The 24,572-nt window shown below is 39.8% G+C and overlaps 1 protein-coding gene across 3 annotated transcripts in view; it reads left to right on the top strand.

Moving 5' to 3' along the window:
- The window catches only part of SLC28A2 (solute carrier family 28 member 2), an 83,170-nt gene extending 59,337 nt beyond the window's left edge, over nucleotides 1–23,833 (top strand). For 2 of the 3 annotated variants that reach the window (XM_082388762.1, XM_082388763.1), the window contains 14 exons: nucleotides 835–1,018; nucleotides 3,213–3,354; nucleotides 3,985–4,098; nucleotides 4,452–4,529; nucleotides 4,960–5,040; nucleotides 5,481–5,561; nucleotides 7,250–7,375; nucleotides 7,458–7,588; nucleotides 8,020–8,188; nucleotides 8,367–8,564; nucleotides 9,174–9,255; nucleotides 10,946–11,044; nucleotides 11,211–11,322; nucleotides 21,209–23,833. In XM_082388762.1, coding sequence (XP_082244888.1) covers nucleotides 835–1,018; nucleotides 3,213–3,354; nucleotides 3,985–4,098; nucleotides 4,452–4,529; nucleotides 4,960–5,040; nucleotides 5,481–5,561; nucleotides 7,250–7,375; nucleotides 7,458–7,588; nucleotides 8,020–8,188; nucleotides 8,367–8,564; nucleotides 9,174–9,255; nucleotides 10,946–11,044; nucleotides 11,211–11,322; nucleotides 21,209–21,326 — 1,715 coding nt within the window. In that variant the 3' untranslated portion in view covers nucleotides 21,327–23,833. Of the gene's footprint in view, nucleotides 1–832; nucleotides 1,019–3,212; nucleotides 3,355–3,984; nucleotides 4,099–4,451; nucleotides 4,530–4,959; nucleotides 5,041–5,480; nucleotides 5,562–7,249; nucleotides 7,376–7,457; nucleotides 7,589–8,019; nucleotides 8,189–8,366; nucleotides 8,565–9,173; nucleotides 9,256–10,945; nucleotides 11,045–11,210; nucleotides 11,323–21,208 lie in introns of all 3 variants that reach the window. The other variant, XM_082388764.1, reaches the window with a different exon arrangement.
- Nucleotides 23,834–24,572: the final 739 nt, after the last annotated feature.

Genomic DNA, 24,572 nt, shown 5'->3' on the forward strand with positions numbered 1-24,572 from the left:
TCAGAGAATCTGGGCTTGTCTCTTTTTTAGTATCTTGATTAGATGAGGGGCATGGTTCTTGAAGTCTGTGAAAGAAGCCTATAGTATGTTACTTATTTGCTGGTTTACTGGTGAGATCAATGATATAAAATATTTTTAAAAGATAGCAAACCTCTTGGGAATTCCCTGGCGGTCCAGTGGTTAGGACTCAGTGCTTTCAATGTTGGGGCCCGGGTTCAATCCCTGATTGGGGAACTAAGATCCTGCAAGCCGCGGGGCATGACCAAAAAAAAATAGATAGCAAACCATTATTTAAAATATACCGTCAGTGACGTATGGGACTTTGATGTGAATATTAGAGGCAGCTGGGGTAGTGAGAACAAAAATTATATTTTGGGGTGAGTCAAGGGGCCATGGAATGAGAACCATATGGCTGTACCTCCTAGTAGTAGCCTTGTTTACATGGCTCTGCTGAAGAGGAAAGGTTAAAATGACTGGGGTTATAAAGTTTTGAGAAAAGATGACTTTTTAAGAGTATAAAGGTGGGTGCTGATCAAATCCACTTCCAAGGATAGAAAGAGAATATCAGATAAAATAGAAGGGAATGAGATTTTATCAGGGACAAGTGAAAATATGCAACATTCAAACTAAGTTGTTTCCTCCTTGGAATCCCCCAAGAAAACAGTTAGCCATCTATCCTGGCCTTGAGAATTGCAGCTCAGTCTGACAGGGCTGGGTGGTAAGGTCGCTGGAGGGTTTTACCTGCCTTAAGTCCCAGACATTCATGACTAAATCTTCATTTGGTCCTAGGGGGCTCTGCCTTGCTGATCCTTACTCTGTACTTTCTCTTTTTAGCTTATGCTGCCTACTTCCTGGCAGCTTGCATCTTGAATTTCCATAGGGCACTGGCCTTGTTCGTCCTCACCTGTTTGGTGCTTTTAGTCCTGGTTCACCGCTTTCTGAAAAGGTTCTTTGGTGAAAAGTTAACGAGATGTCTGAAGCCCCTTGAAAACTCCTGCCTGAAGCTTTGGATGAAAGGGTAAGATAAGAATCTCAATATCCCTCATCCCACAACTTGTCTTAAATCCCAGTCCATTACCCTTTTCCTCCTTTGACGGTTCCTGAATTGTCTCTCAGACCCTCCCCTATACTTTACAAAACCAAGGCTCATACGGTATTTGTTTTTCTCTTTCTGACTTACTTCACTCTGTATGACAGACTCTAGGTCCATCTACCTCACTACAAATAACTCAATTTCGTTTCTTTTTATGGCTGAGTAATATTCCATTGTATATATGTGCCACATCTTCTTTATCCATTCATCTGTTGATGGACACTTAGGTTGCTTCCATGTCCTGGCTATTGTAAATAGAGCTGGAATCTAAAAAAAAAAAAAAAAAAATTAATGGTCATGAAGAACCTAGGGGCAAGACGGGAATAAAGACGCCAACCTACTAGAGAATGGACTTGAGGACACAGGGAGGGGGAAGGGTAAGCTGGGACAAAGTGAGAGAGTGGCATGGACATATATACACTACCAAATGTAAGATAGATAGCTAGTGGGAAGCAGCCGCATAGCACAGGGAGATCAGCTCGGTGCTTTGTGGCCACCTAGAGGGGTGGGATAGGGAGGGTGGGAGGGAGGGAGATGCAAGAGGGAAGAGATATGGGGATATATGTATATGTATAACTGATTCACTTTGTTATAAAGCAGAAACTAACACACCATTGTAAAGCAATTATACTCCAATAAAGATGTTAAAAAACAAAAACAAAAAAAACCAAGGCTCAGCGAGCAAATAGCAGTGGGAATCTGAGCACTGAACTTAGTCCAGTTTCTTATAGCCTCATGTCTCAATATTGCTAGGGGGCCAGAGGGGTTCCATTTCAGAGAAGAGTTTCAGTCTGTTTATTGTCAGGGCTGGTATCAGAAATGAGAAAAACCATACTCCTCTTCAATGAAGAAATCAAGGCAAAGAGGCTTATAGCAGCATTAAACTATCAAATTGATTTGGTGGTCATGTGTTTCTCCCTTAGTTCCCGGATACTTTTTGTGCTTTTTTTCCCTTTAGTCCTCCAGACTTCCTGCACCCACTGGTGTCTTATAATTCCCTAGAGTTTAAAGAGCAAACTCACTGTTCAGTGTATACTGAGCTGGATGCTACAGCAGCCGCACCTCATCTAACTAACTGTGGCATGCACGTGTCCTTTGATCACACGCCTGGGGTGAGAGGATAACTTGCAGACTCTCTATATGTTCCACTTTTATGCCTTTTGTCCAATGGATGCACGGAAAATAGCTGTTCACGATGTTTGCAACAGCGATCATTTGGAGAAACACACCAGACTACAGCCTAAATTTTGGATCATTGATTTATTTGACATTGGAGAGATAGAGCGAAAGGACTTTCTTCATTAACAGGATGGATTCTGGAAGCCAGATTTATTTATTTATTTATTTATTTATTTTTTATGTTACTTTATTTTTTAAATTTTATTTTTAAATTTTTTATACAGCACGTTCTTATTAGTTATCCATGGAAGCCAGATTTAATTCACTTTGAGTTCACAGTGAGAACAGCTCCAAAATTCAACCCTGACCTGTGATCCCTTCTGTCGTCATCATCGTTGTTCCTACGGCATCTCAACGGACAATGTGCTCTTTTTGTTTTCTTTTCTTTTCATATGTGATTCACCTTCTAATTCTTCTCCCTTGAACTGAAATGACTCCAACACTCAGATATGAGGAGACTAGTTTATGTATTGATCAAGCATGTTTGGTACATCAAGGGACCACAGGGCACTAAGTAGTTGATTTGTGGCTTAGCGTTTACTCTTGCCCTTGGAGTGGTTGGAAATTGGGTGGAGATCCATGGGAGGACTTTTCCTCCTTCTTTTTAAAATATTTTGGTTATGCATTAGAACATTCTTAAAGGATAAGTCTTTATATCACATCTTACTGGTATGATAACTTGAAGAAAAGGAGGTCATGAGATTTATGTCCTCAGATTGGACTCTTTCAGCTTCATTCTGTGAGTAAAAGAGTTGAGGGGAGGGAAGAGGTGGTAACTGGGAAACCACCAGATGAATGATTCTAAAGATATGTCTCTGTGTCTAATCTATTGAGTTGTTTCATTTATCCTTGTGGTGAATTTCTATTTTTTAGAGGTAAAGTTAATGATTTCTTTTTCACTCACTGATTTGATGACATGGTCTTGAAATTCCCTCTCCAGTGTGTTCGCGGGAGTCTTCTTGGTTGGCCTTATCCTGTGGCTGGTTCTAGACACAGCCCAAAGGCCAGAGCAGCTGATCTCCTTCACAGGAATCTGCATGTTCACCCTCATCCTCTTTGCCTGCTCCAAACACCACAGTGCAGTGAGTTTTGGGTATTGCAGGGTGGGCATAGTAATACCTAGCCAAGGACCATGTGTTACTAATTACAAAGTGCATGAGCCAAGTATTGATTACAAAGGCATAGAACTAAGTTCTTAACAATCTCTGGAATTTGCCCCTTTGACAATTTTGCTCCTAAGTGAAGTTTAAAGTTCTCACAGGCCCTAGACCATTTATTTTCAAACTGTAGGTTGTGACCCGTTAGTGAGCCTTGATATCAATTTTGTGGATCCAGGCCAGTGTTAAAGAAAAAACAAACAAAACAAAAAATAAAGAAGGAAAGAAAGAAAATAGAATACAATAGAGAATCAGCTTGCATTGTACATAGTAATATTAAAGTATTCTTTTATGATGCTTTTATATGTTTGTGTGCATGTGTCTGTGTGTGAGGTCTAACCTGTAGACATAGTTTTGAAAACCATATAGACATATGTGGCTCTTTATATACTACTGCCCTATTTCCCCCTGCTCCCTGTTCCATCTTACCCCAGATTTACTGTTAACATGCTAGGTTGGTTCCAGAGTACACGTACCCATGTTTAAAACCCCAGCCAGGTAATGAACAAGTCGGGTTTAGAGTTCACATTAGAATAACGTTCTTATTGGTCCCAGGTGTCCTGGAGGACAGTGCTTTGGGGCCTAGGTCTTCAGTTTGTCTTTGGGATCTTGGTTATCAGAACTGATCCTGGATTTAACGCATTTCAATGGCTGGGAAACCAGATTCAGGTATGAGAAATTGAATATGAGAGCTCTGCTCTTGTAGAACCCTAGAGAAAGGAGACTGGGGGAAAGCATGAGGAGATCAGGCTGTGTCTTGTTAGTGATGGTGGTGGGTGATCTGGTGGGAAAGGAGAGAGTATACTGGGGTACAACTAAGCATACAAATAAAGAGAACGGAACTGCTGAGTCCTCTGTCATTCAATGAGTAGCTCATAGTGACTTAGGCTGCTTCCCATGCTGCCAAAGGGAGGCCAACCTCAGTAGCAGCAGTAGGTCCTCATCATACATGAGGCTGATCCTATCTTCCCTGTGTCCTTTCTGGCTTCACTCTTGTTCTGTCTCTCTTTTTTTTCTTTCAGATTTTCCTCAACTATACTGTGGCTGGCTCCAGTTTTGTTTTTGGGGATATGCTGGTCAAGGATATCTTCGCTTTTCAGGTCATATGTTTCATGAGCAAGAATGAGCGTCAGTGGCAGTGAGGGTGAGGGGGATAAAGCGAGATGATGAAGATGTGTGTCCAAGAGATCAGCCAGTCTGTATACCAATTTGACCCTAAGAAGAGGATTTGATCTTATCCATATAGGAAGCAGCATTAATCTCTTGCCCTTTGATCATTGTCATACTGAAATTGGAATGAAATAGGGGTGGGAGAAGAAGGCTCTATTATTGCAAATAATAGATTTGCAATACATTTAAAATTTATTCCTAGACTAGCTTGTGTTTAAATATCCAGAGTATCTATACTGTATCAGCTGTGCTTGGGATGCTAAGAACTTAACTTAGAGACCTGAAACACTGTCTTCTTATGGCACACAGTTGCACATTCAGTGTAGTATCTCACTGGTTGCCCCATCATTCTCATTATAGGCCTTACCGATCATCCTTTTCTTTGGATGTGTGATGTCCATTCTTTACTACCTGGGCTTTGTGCAGTGGGTAGTTCAGAAGGTGAGTCATTCTCCTGCATGGTCAGGAGGTGGGCCTTTGTCTTGTGATCTATCAAGAGGCATGAAGATGGCACTTACTTTGGGAAAAAATGATCATATGTCAGATCTAGAGCATTAGAACCAATGTGAAAAGCAAACTCTTTCAAGCGTGCCTGATATCAGATGGTCAGGACCAGGCCCTAGGCAGGCTGAGGGGCAGAGCAGGGAGAAAAAATGGGCTGAACTGCCATTTCATACTGAGTTTTAATCTACATTTTCTGGAAGCCAAGAGTCCTGAGTTCAGGTCCAGGCTCTGTTTGTAACTTGGTTTGTGGTCTCGGCCTTGTTCCTCTTCTTCTCTAGGCCTTAGTTTCCTTACCAACATAATGGAGGAGGGGTTTTGATGGATACACCCCAAGATTTCTGCTAATGTTAATGGTTTGGATCTTTGTATCCCTTTAGATTGCCTGGTTTTTGCAAATCACCATGGGCACCACTGCCACAGAGACCCTGGCTGTGGCAGGAAACATCTTTGTGGGTATGGTAAGCACCCTGAGGCCTTCTGATCTTTTCTCTGGGGAACAGAGAGTATGGCAGAAAACAGTTTGAGAAATGTATGCTTTCCTTTTGAAAAGTCAAATAGATGAAGACTGTATGGGCAGCCAGTCACTCTGATGAAAGAAAACTTGGAACTCAGCTCATTGCTTTCACCTTTCATACCTAATAATACTTATTTGGGTGTATGTAATGGGGACATACTTAACCACAGATCCAACTTCTTACACAGGAATTTAGGGAAATGGCCTGGTCCAAGTCATCCTCCTTCAGGGGCTATGAAAGATGTTTCCTCCATATTCTGGTTTCTTCCTGTGACCTTTGTTTTCCAGGGTCTCTAAGGAGACAATAGCTTGCCTTGCTCAGGGCTAACACCAAAGCTTGTCCCCATAATACTTGTTTGATGCATTTGTCTGTATGGAGTAGGTGTTCAATATATGCTACTGACTGATCAACTCAATGTTAGGGACAATGGCTTGTCAAACTGACAAGGAATTAGTATTGAGGTCTTTCTCTCCTAAGGCCCTAGGCTGATTAATGGTATTTGAAGTGTTCTCAGAATACTTCTGTACACTTCTACCATAGCATGATGCATTTTGCTGAACTTCTCCATAATCAGCTTAGTTTCCTCTGCTAGACTATAAAGTCCTAAGAGTAGGAACTTTGCCTTATTCATAGGAATGTCCCTAGCATATCATATAGCACTAGGCACATAGTTGTCACTCATTAAATAATAAGTATTTCTTAGGTCAATGCTAGATATATATTTTTTTAATTAATTAATTTATTTATTTATTTTTGGCTGTGTTGGGTCTTCGTTTCTGTGCGAGGGCTTTCTCTAGTTGTGGCAAGCGGGGGCCACCCTTCATCGCGGTGCGCGGGCCTTTCACTATCGCGGCCTCTCTTGTTGCGGAGCACAGGCTCCAGACGAGCAGGCTCAGTAGTTGTGGCTCACGGGCCTAGTTGCTCCGCAGCATGTGGGATCTTCCCAGACCAGGGCTCGAACCCGTGTCCCCTGCATTGGCAGGCAGATTCTCAACCACTGCACCACCAGGGAAGCCCCAATGCTAGATATATTTTACATAGTTGGGTCTTCATAATTTCATACCATTTTCACAAACATTATTTCTTTGGATTCTTTCATCAACACTGGGCTTCAGTCATCTATTTGCAATTCATTTAATGAGTACCTTTTAAGCAATTAATATGTACTCAGTAAGTACACTATACTAAAGTCATTCACTAAGTATATAGTTTTTGTTTGTTTGTTTGGGCCACACCACATGGCTTGTGGGACCCTAGTTCCCCAACCAAGGATCGAATCCCGGACCTTGGCAGTGAAAGCGCGGAGTCCCAACCACTGTACCACCAGGGAATTCCCAAGTATATAGTTTTAGACATTGAGAACATACAAAAGAAATATACTGTTTGTCTTCTATAGCATTCTAAATTTTAAATAGATGAGACAAACTGATATGAAAACACATGAGAAGAGTGCTAGCCGGGATATGATTAGGTGCCAGAGTGGGTGAGCCAGACACTGGGAGAGCCTAAGAGCAGAGCTTAGTTTTGGAAGAGCACCCACACTGGAGGGATGTGTGCCCGGAGCTGGGGTGGACACTCTGGGATGGGGAGCTGCACCTTCTTGATTCTGATTCTCTTCTCCTTTTTTATAGACAGAGGCACCTCTGCTCATCCGTCCATACCTTGCAGACATGACGCTTTCAGAAGTCCATGCAGTGATGACTGGAGGGTTTGCCACCATCTCAGGCACTGTCTTGGGAGCCTTCATATCCTTTGGGGTAAGCATAGTCTGTTTGATCACTCCTGGGTGAGCCCAAGTCTGGGTTCTGTAGATGCTCATTCCTAAGTCTGGCCTTACAGATTGACGCATCATCCTTGATTTCTGCCTCTGTGATGGCTGCCCCTTCTGCTCTTGCTTTGTCAAAGCTGGTATATCCAGAAGTGGAGGAGTCCAAGTTCAAGAATAAGGAGGGGGTAAAATTGCCCCATGGGTGAGTCCAATGAGGCATATAATTTGGGAGATGGTGAGGTCAGGTGCAGAGTCAAGAGTGGTGCTATGGTGGCAGAGGCTTCAAGTCTTCTGGAGAAGAAATAATATGATTCCATATCCCCTCTTGTCTACCTCTGCCTTTAGATAATCATGTTGATTTTTTTCTTTTGTTTAACCCTCCCACCTGCCTCTCTCTTCTGCATGCCATTATCCTCTGTCCTTTGTGTCAGTACCATTTCATGGCGATTAAATCTGATACTGCTTCAGTGTAATTTCCACAAAAAGGGTCACTAGGAACCCCCATCACCCCTCAAGCTGTTCTTGCACTCTCCTGTTGCACTTCTGCACTGCTGGGACACTGGGACAGCTCTTCTCTGAGGAGCCGAGATTACTCCAGACACCGTATTCTTCCCCTATGCCCAATAACCACAGGAAGGAGAAGAGTGTTCTGGAAGCTGCCAGCAATGGAGCCACAGATGCCATAGGCCTTGCTGCTAACATAGCAGCCAACCTGATTGCCTTTTTGGCCGTGTTGGCCTTCATCAACGCTGCCCTCTCCTGGCTAGGGGAACTGGTAGACATACAGGGGCTCACTTTTCAGGTAAAGGATTCCATTTGTTGGGCTGTCCCTCTAGGGTGTGTTTAAGTAGTCCTTGAATTGTGCATGTCCTCCTGACCCACAGTGCACTGAGGGAGCGTGGAGAGGAGAAGGGTGGAGGAGACTGAGTCAAGGCTCCAGAGAAGTCTTTGTCTCCTGACTGTCTCTTTCTCTCACCCAGATCATCTGCTCCTATATCCTAAGGCCCGTGGTTTTCATGATGGGTGTCGAGTGGGCAGACTGTCCGATGGTGGCTGAGATGGTGGGGATCAAGTTCTTCACGAATGAGTTTGTGGCCTATCAGCAACTGTCTCAGTACAAAAACAAACGTCTCTCTGGAGTGGAAGAGTGGATTGGAGGCGAGAAACAGTGGATTTCTGTAAGTGACAATCTAGAAAAGCATAAACAGTCCAGGCAGACAAAAAGTGTTACACTAAAGTTTAACACGCACAGATCCCTTTCCAGGATCCCAGGCCTGACCACAAAGCAAGGGTAACAGTATGCTTGGCTTCGGTGCCTGAGCTGCCCTGAAGTCTGTGTGCTAGTCCCCTACACTCTGACCCAAATTCTCTCTAGAATGTAATTACTGAGCCTTTACAGTTGGGGCAGTCCAAGGAGGATACTATTTCTGATAGTCTAAGGTCTCCTTCTTCATTTATAAGTTTAAATTGCTATAAACTGAGCTCCTTTTTTCTCTCCCTCTCTTTTCTCTCAATCATCCTCATTCCTAGGCCTTCTCCTAATTCATAGGCTTCAACAAGAAGAGCATTGGGTAAAGAGGCCATGGTGGTTCCATATCATTATCCCTATAATAACTCATGAAGCGATTATTTTCTGAGCATCCTTTCCATATTCCTTAGAGTAGCACACACAAGATTGGGGGTTCTAAGTACTCTGGAACGTCTATACGACGTTATACGTCGATACGAACGATTATACGACTGTGCACATAGGACTGAGTTTACTTATTTATTTTTGTTTTCCCTAGGTGAGAGCTGAAATCATTACAACATTTTCACTCTGTGGATTTGCCAATCTTAGTTCCATAGGAATCACACTGGGAGGCTTGAGTGAGTTAATTCATTTTCCCAGCTACCCAATATGCCAGCCAGTTCCCAGCATCTGTAGTGGGCAGTCCTGGTGCTTCAGTATGAGTTGAGACCAGATAGAGATGCTGATGTGAAATGGGCCTCTCAGGTGGCAGTTAATTTGGAGTTAAGGTAATCATGCTACCTGGCTATGCATGAAGCCCAGGCTGGGTTTGCAATCTCAACTTCTGTCATTTTTTTCCCTTTCAAATGGAAGCCCAAAAAACCAATTTTATTTTTATTTTCCCTATGAGGAAGACTATAATGATATTATTTTTATTTTGCCATTAAATGGACATAGTGCATATATAAGTAAAGGTATTTTGTTTTTTATTCAGTAGTGAAGGTACTTTCAGAAATTATGCTGCTCACCAGTTGACTTCACAGAATTAGGCATTGCACAAGGAATCAAAGGCCAAATAAAAGCAGCAGACACATATGGCAGATAGATAATTAGAGCAAGTGGTGTGAAGTGTTGGATTAAAAGCTACAGGTCACCAGGTGTGGGAGGAGTGAGTATGTGAAGCATACATAGATACAATTAGATTGCTGAAAATCTTGCTGAATGGTGATGGCTGGAGGAAACAATATGAGGAAAATGGAATTGTCCTTGAAGGCAGGGGATTCCAAGAGTTTGGAAGATCCAAGTGAGAAATAAAGTGTAAGAAAAATACAGCTCAGTGTGTCCATTTTTTATGGCACTCATATTCTGGGCTAGAATCATTAAGTTGATTTACTTGGTAGCTGATCGAACAATTTAAAGGTGAAACAATTTCCTTTCAGTTTATCTTTTTCCCTTCTGTTAAACACTTGTCTGTATTCTAATTCTTTTTTAAAAAATATTTATTTATTTATTTTTGGCCGTGTTGGGTCTTCGTTGCCGCACATGGGCTTTCCCTAGTTGCAGTGAGCGGGGGCTACTCTTCGTTGTGGTGCGCGGGCTTCTCCTTTTGGTGGCTTCTCTTTGTTGCGGAGCATGGGCTGTAGGCGCCCGGGCTTCAGTAGTGTGGCTCCCGGGCTCTAGAGCGCAGGTTCAGTAGTTGTGGTGCACAGACTTAGTTGCTCCGCGACATGTGGGATCTTCCCGGACCAGGGCTCGAACCCGTGTCCCCTACATTGGCAGGCGGATTCTTAACCACTGTGCCACCAGGGAAGTCCCTGTATTCTAATTCTGATGCCTGATTACAATCTGATTGTGAGCTTGTCATCCAGTAGTGGGATATGCATCATGTGACTAAGGCTTAGGTGAATGTTGCCCTCCTTATTTCTCTGGCACAAAATAGCCCATCTAATTCTGTCCAGGTTAAGAATGCAGATTTCAGTTAGTGAACACCCAAGGCATTTGCACCTGTCTGGAGCAACCCAGGGCTTTGCTTAATTCAGATATATCTTGGGAATGTTCACAAAACCGCTAAATAGTTAGTGGTTCACACACTTCACACAATCCTTCACACAATCCTTGACCTGGGGAATGTCTAAGTTAGTGACCCCATAGGACTAATGAATATACACACTTCTTAGGGTACCACTGTCCAGCCTCTGGTGGTTGGTGGTAAGAATGCTATTCATCTGCTGCATTTTGATCCTCAGCATTCTTCTAATGGGGTTTCATGGGGTATGCCTAATTGCCTTGTGGGGAAGAGATTGAATTATTTTGTTGTGTTGTCCGCAGCATCAATGGTACCCCACCGGAAGAGTGACTTGTCCAAGGTTGTGGTCAGTGCCCTCTTCACAGGGGCCTGTGTATCCCTTATCAGCGCCTGTGTGGCAGGTAAGTGTCTCAGCTTAGTCTCAGAATATTGTTTTAACTCTCCATCTCACATATGCATAGAAAAGGCACCAAATCTACAGTGTTCTCAATTTATACCCAAAGAATTAAGAGCCTTAAGGAACATGTGTAAAATCTTCCGCTTAGCATCTCTGTCTCCTTTACCCAGGAATCCTCTATGTCCCCAGGGGAGCTGAAACTGACTGTGTCTCCTTCCTAAACACAAGTTTCACCAATCGAACCTATGAGATCTATGTGTGCTGCAGAGAGCTCTTTCGGAGGTGAGTGAGCACTGGGATCCCTGACCCCTTCTCCTTTATGCTCTCCTCCACTCAGGAATCTTCTGGGAGTGGGGAGAAGCAAGGTCTTGAGGGTAATCACACGGATGCTGAATAGAGCGTATAAGAAGGGAGACAGGTATTTGCGGTGGTCTAGATCTCCGTTTTTTCCTCTTATTAGATGCATACTCGCTATTAGCTCTAGCATGGACAAGTGACAGATTTTACCTGTATTGATGGGGCACTGAGAAGTGGAGGGTGAGGGGAAGTAAGGGAGGGTGGTTTCCCTGATCAGAAGTGATGTATTTATTGTAATTGGAACATAGATAAGTTGTAGGTGAAGACATGGCAATGGTCCTAAGTGGCTAAAAACTTATAGCCTTCTTCAGACAGAAATGAAGACTGAGAGTGGATAAAGTTGAATTGATAAAATCATGATGCATTCGGATAGTGTAAAAATGAACTTGTTTACCAATTTCTGGGATATTATTAGAATAGTTTTCTGATTCTGCATGTAAGGAGCTCAGAAGTCACCACTCCATCCTAACAACAAGAAAAAAAAACTGAACAGTCTGAAAAATCAATAACTCTCCTTGGATCTGTAAGAGACACAGGGCAAACTGCTGACCTGAAGACTGGAGAGACAGACAGGCAAACACATAGCTTACTGGAGCAGACTCATGAGCGGAAACTGCCACAGAATCCTGTGCTGGGGCAGGAAAACCTGAAACTAATTGCTGGAGCCTCAGTGAGGACAGGTCTGGATGTTAAAAACTCCAGGGGGACCCAGTTATAGGGGGTAACCCTACACTTTGGGGAGTTTTACCTCCAGGAGCTAGACCAAGTCCTCACAGTAAATATCAGACAAAAACCCCCTCATTCTTCTGGCAGGGGGAGGGGAAAAGGAGCCATTTTGAAATACACCAGAGCACTCTGTTTTTTTAAACAAGGCCTGCTCTCAGGAGAAACTAGTTAACCAGAGCCTAACCAGCTGGGGTAGTATCAGAGCCTACCTGACCTGGAAGAAGGGAAATACCCAACTAAAGCTCACTCTAGCCATCCCATCCCCCTTAAAGGGGGAGGAAAAACTGAGAAACACTTGTGAAGTTCACAGTGCAGAGGCACAGGCTCGCTAAAAGCCTGAGACCTAATCATAGGACTACAGAATGCTTCCCCTCCCCCACACCTCACCACCACATTACTAAGGCCTATTTACAGCAGTTCCTTTTTTGGGTACATCATGTCCAGTTATCAAGAAGAAAGTACAAGGCCCGCTAAAGGGCAAAAAACACAATTTGAGGAGATAAAGCAAGCATCAAAACCAGACATGGCAAAGATTTCGATTTATCAGAGTGGGAATTTCAAGCAACTATGATTTATGTGCTAAGGGCTCTAATGGATAAAGTAGACAGCAAGCAAGAACAGATGGGCAATGTAAGTACAGAGATATAGGAATCCCAAGAAAGAACCAAAAAGAAATGCTACAGATCAAAAAACACTGTAACAGAAATAAAGAATGTCTTTGATGGCTTACTAGTAGACTAAACACATCTGAGGAAAGAACTCCTAGCTTGAAGATATATCAATAGAAGTCTTCAAAACTGAAAAGGAAAGAGAACAAAGACTGAAAAAAAAAAAAAAACCAGAATAGAGCATCCAAGGATTGTGGGACAAATACAAAACGTGTAACATACACATAATGTGAATACCAAGAGAAGAACAGAAGAAATATTTGAAACAATTATGACTGAGAATTTCTCCAAATTAGTGTCAGACACCAAACCACAGATCCAGGAAGCTCAGAGAACACCGAGCAGCATAAATGCCAAGAAGACTATACTTAAGCATATTTTGAAATTATAGAAAATCAAAGATAAAGAAAAAATACTGAAAGAAGTCAGTTGAAAAAAAAGAGAGTATATCATTAAGCTGAAAGAACTATTTACAGGACACACAAAATGAAAGATTTGAGGAACTAGAATGTTTGGTGCTTCAAAAGCAAAAGATGTGTGTATTAGTAGTGATATATGGGTGAATGAAGAGAGTTCTGAGAGATGAGGCTGAAAGATCTTATAAGGCCTTGTATGAAATGATAAGGAATTTAGACTTTGACTTATAGAATTCTTAACACTGGTATGTTTTTTCAAAAGATCATGCTGGTAGCCATTTGGATGTCAGGGAGATCAATAAACACATTGCTGTAATACTCCCAAGTAAGAGATGATGAGAGCTGATACTAAGTAGTTGTGAGAATGAAGATGCACTAGAACAAGGAGAATCAATAGGATTGGTTATTGAAGTGAAGGGCAGGATAAGGATGACTGTACCTTTTCCAGCTTGGGTAAGTGGGTCTGAGGGATGCCATTCATTCACTGACAGGAAGAGGACTAGTTCCAGGAATGAGAGTAAAGGGGAGAGATTATGGCTTAATTCAGGTGGATATGTTGACTTGGAGGTACCTGTGGGACCATCATGTTAAGCAACTCACAAACCAACTTGGGTCTGAAGTTCAGGAGAGAAAAAAGAACTGGAGATAGATTTGGAAGTTGTCATTAAGTAAATGATCTGTTCAGTATATAGGTAGATGTTTGGGTACCAGCTCCTTAACAGGTTACTATGGCAAGTTAACAGACATTACCCTCCTGTGTTTGGAGGTTTTCACCAGAGAAAGCAACCAACATCCTCTGAAAAAATAATCCTTTTGCTGTACTATTAAAGATGAATTATAAACTGGATAGATCATTGGTCTGGCATAGTTATGACTCCTATGTTCTTGGGGAAGTTCAATGGATGTCATTGTAAGCATAGTCTAAAGTAAATGGGTGAAGTGAAAATTGCTAATTTGTGTTTAATGATGAGTTGTCTTTACATCACTGAACTTCACTAAAAAATTAGTAGAATACTCTTTCCTGGTCATTTCTGCCTTCAAAACGGAAACTGACTTTTTGCCTAAAGTCACATACTAAGCATCATTAGTATCTAGAATCTGAAAGAGATAATGTTTTTGTCCAATTCATTCATGCTAAATATATTTGGAGTGACTCCAGACCAAGATAACAACAAAGGAGGCTTAAATTTCCCTCTTCCTATGGATGCACCAAATGTACAGCTATACATGGAGTAATTCCCTCTAAGCAAAATCCAGAAACTAGCTGAATGACTCCTACAACTGAGAAAATACCCACATTGAATTGGGTAGGAAAGACTGAGAAACAGTCTCATCATAAAACCCACCCCTGGCACAGCACCATATAATGGAAGGGAACTCCCAACTCTAAGCTTATCCCTAAGCAGTGAAGGGTTTAGACTGAACATCTAGTGCCCCAATTTTTAAGACGGAACTGTGCCTACCTCCCCACCACCCCCCGCCTGCCCCACAAGGCTCAGTATAGAGGAAGCAGTCAAAAATGTCCATCTCCCACTCTTTCCCTGGAAGGGGTTTGACTGCATACTTTCCAGCTGGTGCCTGAGGGTACAACTTCTAATCAGCCTGCATCTAGGTGCTGGCTGCAATTCTCCTCTTTGGGACACTAAAGAGACCCACACTGAGACACATTATAATTAAACTGTCAAAACTAAGACAAAGAAAGCATAGATAAAGGCAGCAAGAGAAAAGCAACTTGTTATATACAAGGGAGCTCCCATAAGACTATCAGCAGGTTTTTCTGCAGAAACCTTACAGTCCAGAAAAAAAGTGGGATGATATATTAAAAAGAAAAAAACTACCAACCAATGCTTGGTAATGCTTTACCTGGCAAAGTTGTCCTTCAGAATTGAAGGAGAGAGAGTTTTTCAGACAAGCAGAGGTAGCTATACTTATATCAGACAAAATAGAATTTAAGCCAAAACAGTAATGAGAAACAAAGAAGGTCATTATATAGTGATAAAGGGGTCAATTCATCAAGAGGATGTAGTAACTGTAAATTTTTATGCACCCAATATGGAGCACCTAAATATATAAAGCAAATATTAACAGATCTGAAGAGACAACAATACAATAATTGTAGAGGACTTCAGCATTCCACTTTCAACAACAGATAGATCATTCAGGCAGAAAATCAATAAGGAAACATTGGACTTAAACTACATGTTAGACCAGATGGACCTGACAACATTTACAGAACAGTCCATCCAACAACAGCAGAATACACATTCTTCTCAAGTACACATGGAAATTATCTGATAGATTATATGTTAGGCTACAAAGCAAGTCTTAATATATTTAAGAAGACTGAAATTATATCAAATGTCTTTTCTGACCACAATAGTATGAGACTAGAAATCAGTAACAAGAAAAAACCTGGTAAATTCACATATATGTGGACATTAAACAACATGCTCCTGAACAATGGGTCAAAAATGAAATCAAAAGAGAAATAAAATATCTTTACTCACCACCAGGAAAAATCTGTAACTGTGTGAGTTGATGGATGTTAACTAAACTTATTGTGGTAATCATCTCACAATATATACCTATATCAAGTCATTAAATTGTACACCTTATACAATGTTATATGTCAATAATATCTCAATAAAACTGGGGGAAAAAACTTGAAAAAATATCTTGAGACAAATGAAAATGGAAACACAATATACCAAAACTTAAGAGATGCAGCAAAAGCAGTTCAAAGAGGGGAGTTTATAGTGACAAACACCTACATTAAGAAAAAAAGAAAAATCTCAAACAACCTAATTTAACACCTCAAGAAAAAGAAAAACAAACTAAGTCCAAAGTTATAGAAGAAGGGAAATAACAAAGATCAGAGCAGAAACTAATGAAATAGAGACAAAAAAAGACAACAGAAAAGTTCAATGAAACTAAGAGCCATTTGTCTTAAAAGACAGACAAAATAGACATATGTTTAGCTAAGCTAAGAAGAAGAGAGAGGAGACTCAAAGAAATGAAAAAGGAGGTATTACAATTAATAACACAGAAATACTAAGGATTTTGAGAAACTGCTATGGAAAATTATATCCCAACAAATTAGATAACATAGAAGAAATGGATAAATTCCTAGAAATATACAACTGACTAAGACTGAATCATGAAGAAATAGAAAATCTGAACAGAATGATTACTAGTAAGGAGATTGAATCAGTAATCAAAAACCTCCCAACAAAAAAAGCCCAGGACTAGACAGGTTCACTGGTGAATTCTTCCAAACAATTAAAGAATAATTAATACCAATCTTCTCAAACTTTTCAAAAAAACATAAAAGGAGTGAACACTTCCAAATTCATTTTATGAGGCCAGAATTACCTGTTGCCAAAGCCAGACAGGGACACTATAAGAAAAAATTACAGACCAGTATTCCTGATGAACATAGATGCAAAAATCCTCAACAAAAATTAGCAAACCAAATTCAACAGTACATTAAAAAGGTCATACACCATGATCAAGTGAGATTTATTCCTGGGATGCAAGGATGGCTCAACATACACAAATCAATAAATGTGATATACCACTGTAACAAAATGAAAGATAAAAACCATATAATCATTTCAATAGATGCAGAAAAAGCATTTGACAAAATTCAACATCCTTACATGATAAAACTCTCAACAAATTGGATGTAGAAGGAATGTATCTCAACATAATAAAGGCCATATATGACAAGCCCACAGCTAACATCATACTGAATCGTGAAAAGCTGAACACTTTTCCTCTAAGATCAGGAATAAGACAAGAATTACCACACTCACCACTTTTAATCAACGTAGTATCGGAAATCATAGCCAGAGCAATTAGCCAAGAAAAAGAAATAAAAGGCACCCAAATCAGAAAAGAAGTAAAACTGTCTGTGTCTGCAGATGACATGATCTTATACACAGAAAATCCTAAAGGCTCCACCAAAAAACTGTTAGCACTGATAAACAAATTCAGTAAGTTGCAGGATACAAAATAAACATACAAAAATCATTTGTGTTTCTATACAATAACAATGAACTATTGGAAAGAGAAATTAATGAAACAATCCCATTTACAATAGCATCAAAAAGAATAAAATACTTAGGAATAAATGTAATCAAGGAGAGGAAAGATCTGTACACTGAAAACTATAAAAAAATTGATGAAAAAGTGGAAGGGATAAATAAATGGAAATATACTCCACGTTTATGGATTAGAAGAATGAATATTATTAAAGTGTTCATACTACCTAAGGTGATCTACAGATTCAATGCAATCCCTATTAAAATTCCAATGGCATTTTTCATAGAAATAGAAAAAACAATTCTAAAATTCATATGGAACCACAAAAGACCCTGAATAGCCAAAGCAATCTTGAGAAAGAAGAACAAAGCTAAAGGCATCACACGTCTTGATTTTAAACTATATTACAAAGCTGTAGTAATCAAAACAGTATGGTACTGACTTAAAAATAAACACACAGATCAATCAAACAGAATAGAGAGTCCAGAAATAAACCCATGTTTTCAACAAAGGAGCCAAGAATATACAATGGGGGAAAGGGTAGTCTTTTCAGTAAATGGTATTAGCAAAACTGTATATCCACCTGTAGGAGAATGAAACTGGACTCCTGTCTTACACCATATACAAAAATCAACTCAAAACGGATTAAGGACTTTAACATAAGACCTGAAACCTTGAAAATCCTTGAAGAAAATGTAGGGAGTAAGCTCCTTGACATTGGTCTTGGCAACGATTTTTTGGACTTGAAACCAAAAGCAAAGACAACAAAAACAAAAATAAACAATTGGGGGACTTCTCTGGTGGCACAGTGGTTAAGAATCCTCCTGCCAATGCAGGGGACATGGGTTCGATCCCTGGTCCAGGAAGATCCCACATGCTGTGGAGCAACTAAGCCCATGAGCCACAACTACTGAGCCTGCACTCTAGAGCCCTCGAGCCGCAACTACTGAGCCCACACGTCGCAACTACTGAAGCCCGCGCGCCTAGAGCCCGTGCTCCGCGGCAGGAGAAGCCACCACAGTGAGAAGCCCATGTGCCACAACAAAGAGTAGCCCCTGCTTGCTGCAGTTAGAGAAAGCCTGCGCACAGCAACGAAGAACGAACACAGCCAAAAAATAATAAAAATTTTAAAAAGCAAAAAACAAAAAACAATTGGGACTTCATCAAACTAAAAAGCTTCTGCACAGCAAAAGAAACCATCAACAAAATGAAAAGTCAACCTACAGAATGGGAGAAAATATTTGCAAACCATATATCCAGTAAGGAATTAATATCCAAAATATACAAAGAACTTATACAGCTCAATAGCAAAAAATCCAAGTAATCCAATTTAAAAATGAGCAGAGGGTTCGAATAGACATTTTTCCAAAGAACTCAACCAAATCACCAACAGGTACATGAAAAGGTGCTCAATATCACTAACTAGCAAGGAAATACAAATAAAAACCTCAATGAGGTATCACCTTACACCTGTTAGGATGGCTGTCATAAAAAAGACAAGTGATAGCAAATGCTGGCAATGATGTGCAGAAAAGGAAACCTTTACACACTCTTAGTGGAAATGGAAATGGTACAGTCACTATGGAGGTTCCTGAAGAAATTAAAAATAGAACTACTACCATATGATCCAGCAATCTTACTTCTGGGTATATATCCAAAGGAAACAAAGTCACTATCTGTACTCCCATGTTCACTGCAGCATTATTAACAGTAGCCATGGTATGCAAACAACCTATGTGCCCACTAGCAGATGAATGGATAAAGAAAATGTTGTGTATGTATACAATGGAATGTTAGTCATCCTTACAAAAGAAGGAAATCCTGCTATTTGCAACAATGTGGATGAACAATTATACTAAGTGAAATAAGCCAGACAAAGGCAAATACTGCATGGTCTCACTTATATGCAGAATCCAAAAAAAAAACAACAACAAAAAGGAACTCATAGAATGGTGGTTGCCTAGGGCTGGGAAATAGGGGAGTAGGGCGAAGCTGGTGTAATAGTACAAACTTTCAGATATAAGATCAATAGGTTTGAGGACCTAATGTATAACATGGTGGCTATAGTTGATAATACTGTATTATATAATTGAGATTTGCTAAGAGAATAGAACTTAAGTGTTCTCACCAAAAAAAAAAAAAAAGTAAATATGTGAGGTGGTGGATGTGTTAACTCAGTGCTGGCAATCCTTTCACTGTATATGCATATGTCAAATCATCACGTTGTACACTCTCTATATATTACAATTTTGTTTGTCAATTATACCTCCATAAAACTGAAACACACATACATATGTACGTACACACCAAGCCTGAGCTGTTTTCCTTTTTCAAGAGGAATGTGGCTTTGGAGTACCATCTCACTATTTAGAATAAATTCAATTCTAAATCATTACAAGGCATAAATCTTGCTTCAGTGATGTTTGGACAGGCAATTCCCCAAAGGACTATGGTTATGAACTGGACAGAGAAGCAGACACATTGTATAGGATTTCTTGCTAGTACTATCTTGGGCATGAATGAGAAAATACGCTTAATTCTGTCCTATTTATTGGTTGGTCAAAAAGTTCCTTCAGTTTTGAAGTAAAAATAAAAGACACATTTTCCATTTTCACCAAGAACTTTATTTGAACAACGTATTCACCGTTTTGTTCCACTGCCTTCTGCCATTTTTCAGGCAGCTTCATAATTTCGTATTCCCAAAACTTGTAATCTTTTTGAGCAAAGAACGGTCCCAGGTGCCTTTTATAGTCTTCCAGGGAATTGAAATTTTTTCCATTAAGAGAATTTTGTAAAGACTGAAATGAATGGAAAGCCAAAGGTGCAATTGTCTGGTGAATACGGCGGATGAATCAGAAGTTCCCAGCCAAGCTGTAACAGTTTTTGCCTGGTCATCAAAGAAACATGTGGTCTTGCCGTACCCTAATGGAAGATTACGCATTTTCTGCTGACTAATTCTGGACGCTTTTCGTCGAGTGCTGCTTTCAATTGGTCTAATTGGGAGCAGTACTTGTTGCAATTAATTGTTTGGTTTTCCGGAAGGAGCTCATAATACAGGACTCCCTTCCAATCCCACCATATACACATCACCTTCTTTGGATGAAGACCAGCCTTTGATGTGGTTGGTAGTGGTTCATTTCGCTTGCCCCACAATCTCTTCCATTCCACATTACTGTACAGTATCCACTTTTCATCACCTGTCACAATTTGTTTTAAAAACAGAACGTTTTCATTACATTTAATTAGAGAATCGCATGCAGAAATACGGTAAAGAAGGTTTTTTTTCGCTTAACTTATGGGGAACCCAAACATCAAAGCAATTAACATAACCAAGCTGGGGCAAATGATTTTCAACGCTTGATTCGGATATTTTGAGTATGTCAGCTATCTCCCGCGTGGTATAACGTTGATTGTTCTCAATATCTCGATTTCATCACTATCAACTTCAACTGGTCTACCCAACCGTGGCGCATCATCCAGCGAGAAATCTCCAGCATGGAACTTCGCAAACCACTTTTGACACGTTTGGTCAGTCACAGCACCTTCTCCATACACTGCACAAATCGTTTTTTTTTGCATTTCAGTTGCATTTACCTTTCTTGAAATAATATGCTGAAATGTTGCTTTTTTCTTCCATCTTCAATATTAAAATGGCTACACAAAAATTCACCAATTTTGATAAGTTCTTTTTTTTAATTGCATGCTGATATGACAGCTGTCACAATACAATCTAATTCAATTGTTTCGAATGAAGTTAAAGACAACTAAGTGCTACTAGAGCCATCTTATGGAAAAAACCGAATGAACATTTTGGCCAGCCCAATATTAGGTCATTGTGATTGGATTCATTAATAAGTTTCTGTTTTTGTTTTCACCTGCTTGGTAGAACTTAATGATACATCTTGTTGCATTGTTTTTATCTGACCCACTATGTATCTCTCTGGCTTTTCATTTCAGTACCTCTCTGAATGGAACCAACCCTCCTTCTTTTCCTGGTCCCTGGGAAGATAAAGAGTTCAGTGCCATACCCCTTGCTAAATGCTGTGACCTCTACACCAATGCTGTCTGTGCCTAAAGCTGGTCCATTTCCGTAACAGTCCTGATCTGGATGGCTTTTTGATGGCAAAGTTATTTTCGTACTCAGAGTTCTCATTCTACAGCTAACTCACCTTGATCTTTAATAGTAAATGTAAAATATTCATTTTGGTTCACTGTATGTCAGTAATGAAAATTAGCCCTCGTTTTTCCATTATTTGGCTGAACCAAATAAGAAATTCCTTATGGGCTCTGTCTGAGCTTAGAGTTGAAATAATAAATATTACCATGTCAAAAAATGTCTTGCAAACCTTGCTTCTAGTTGCCATCTTAAAAATTATGTGATGTGTGCCAGAACTCTTCTATATATGTTCTGGTAAAACAAATATGGGATGCAGGCACAGTCTGCCTTGGAGTTTGATGAGTGTCATTCCTCTCTGCCCCTTACTGAAAGAAGACGTATGCAGGCAAGTTATTCAAAATCTTGTACCAGTTTTCTTATCGTAACCTGGGAAGAATGATGTTTGCCCTGTTCACTTCAAGATTATAATAATCAAAGCAGTGTGTGGAAGTTCTTGGAAGATGTAAAGTGTGTTTCATGACTCTGTCCTAAAGATGCTACCAGAAAACTACTAGAGCTAATCAATGAATTTGGTAAAGTAGCAGGATACAAAATTAATGCACAGAATTCTCTTGCATTCCTATACACTAATGATGAAAAATCTGAAAGTGAAATTAAGAAAACACTCCCATTTACCATTGCAACAAAAAGAATAAAATATCTAGGAATAAACCTACCTAAGGAGACAAAAGACCTGTATGCAGAAAATCATAAGACACTGATGAAAGAAATTAAAGATGATACAAACAGATGGAGAGATATACCATGTTCTTGGATTGCAAGAATCAACATTGTGAAAATGACTCTACTACCCAAAGCAATCTACAGATTCAATGCAATCCCTATCAAACTACCACTGGCATTTTTCACAGAACTAGAACAAAAAATTTCACAATTTGTATGGAAACACAAAAGACCCCGAATAGCCAAAGCAATCTTGAGAACGAAAAATGGAGCTGGAGGAATCAGGCTCCCTGACTTCAGACTATACTACAAAGCTACAGTAATCAAGACAGAATGGTACTAGCACAGAAACAGAAATATAGATCAATGGAACAGGATAGAAAGCCCAGAGATAAACCCATGCACATATGGTCACCTTATCTTTGATAAAGGAGGCAAGAATATACAGTGGAGAAAAGACAGCCTCTTCAATAAGTGGTGCTGGGAAAATTGGACAGGTACATGTAAAAGAATGAAATTAGAACACCCCATAACACCATACACAAAAATAAACTCAAAATGGATTAAAGACCTAAATGTAAGGCCAGACACCATCAAACTCTTAGAGGAAAACATAGGCAGAACACTCTATGACATACATCACAGCAAGATGCTTTTTGACCCACCTCCTAGAGAAATGGAAATAAAAACAAAAATAAACAAATGGGACCTAATGAAACTTCAAAGCTTTTGCACAGCAAAGGAAACCATAAACAAGACGAAAAGACAACCCTCAGAATGGGAGAAAATATTTGCAAATGAAGCAACTGACAAAGGATTAATCTCCAAAATTTATAAGCAGCTCATGCAGCTCAATATGAAAAAAACAAACAACCCAATCCAAAAATGGGCAGAAGACCTAAATAGACATTTCTCCAAAGAAGGTATACAGATTGCCAACAGACACATGAAAGAATGCTCAACATCATTAATCATTAGAGAAATGCAAATCAAAACTACAATGAGATATCATCGCATACCGGTCAGAATGGCCATCATCAAAAAATCTACAAACAGTAAATGCTGGAGAGGGTGTGGAGAAGAGGGAACCTTCTTGCACTGTTGGTGGGAATGTAAATTGATATAGCCACTATGGAGAACAGTATGGAGGTTCCTTAAAAAACTAAAACTAGAACTACCATACGACCCAGCAATCCCACTACTGGGCATATACCCTGAGAAAACCATAATTCAAAAAGAGTCAATGTGCCAAAATGTTCATTGCAGCTCTATTTACAATAGCCAGGACATGGAAGCAACCTAAGTGTCCATCAACAGATGAATGGATAAAGAAGATGTGGCACATATATACAATGGAATATTACTCAGCCATAAAAAGGAACGAAACTTGAGTTATTTGTAGTGAGGTGGATGGACCTAGAGACTGTCAAACAGAGTGAAGTAAGTCAGAAAGAGGAAAAACAAATACCGTATGCTAACACATATATATGGAATCTAAAAAAAAAAAAAGGTCATGAAGAACCTAGGGGCAAGACGGGAATAAAAATGCAGACCTACTAGAGAATGGACTTGAGGATACGGGGAGGGGGAAGGGTAAGCTGGGACAAAGTGAGAGAGTGGCATGGACATATATACACTACCAAACGTAAAATAGATAGCTAGTGGGAAGCAGCCACATAGCACAGGGAGATCAGCTCGGTGCTTTGTGACCACCTAGAGGGGTGGGATAGGGAGGGTGGGAGGGAGGGAGATGCGAGAGGGAAGAGGTATGGGGACATATGTATATGTATAACTGATTCACTTTGTTATAAAGCAGAAGCTAACACACCATTGTAAAGCAATTATACTCCAATAAAGATGTTAAAAAATAATAATAATAAATAAATAAGTAAATAAATAAATACAAAGAAAAAGTGTTTCATGACTCTGTATGTGGAATCATTACTATACAAGTTATTGTAATATATAATTAACATATAATTGACAAATGCTTCACTTTATGTTGGCTGGAGTTACCCTGAAGTAGACCTTGGATGTTATCTGAATACTTTGGGAAGGATGCTGTTAGAGGTACCCATCTGAGAATGAAAGTTGCAGTTTAATGTCCTGTACTTATAGCTTATTGGGTTTCATTACATTTTTCTTTTTGTATGAAAACAATGTATCACAATGGGCATTTGGACAATTTAAACACTTGGATAAAATATATAATTGACAAAATTTAAAAAAAATTATGTGATGTTGGTGTGCTATAAATGTGATTTGGTATGTAATGTGTACTGAGGTGAAAAGCTGTATTTCTTGGAGTTCTGTGGATGAGCTGGGTTTATGGTACTAAAGGTACATAAGAAAGTTCCATGAGTATTTCATGATAAGATTTTTCTTGTTGCCACACATTCATAAACCTGAAAACTCTTTAACATCATTACACAGTAAACAGTTTTTCCTATATGCAAACTTATAAGGAATATCCGTTTCTTA

This window comes from Balaenoptera borealis, assembly GCF_965194805.1.
Source record: "Balaenoptera borealis genome assembly, chromosome: 3".
Classification (NCBI taxonomy): Eukaryota; Metazoa; Chordata; class Mammalia; order Artiodactyla; family Balaenopteridae; genus Balaenoptera; species Balaenoptera borealis.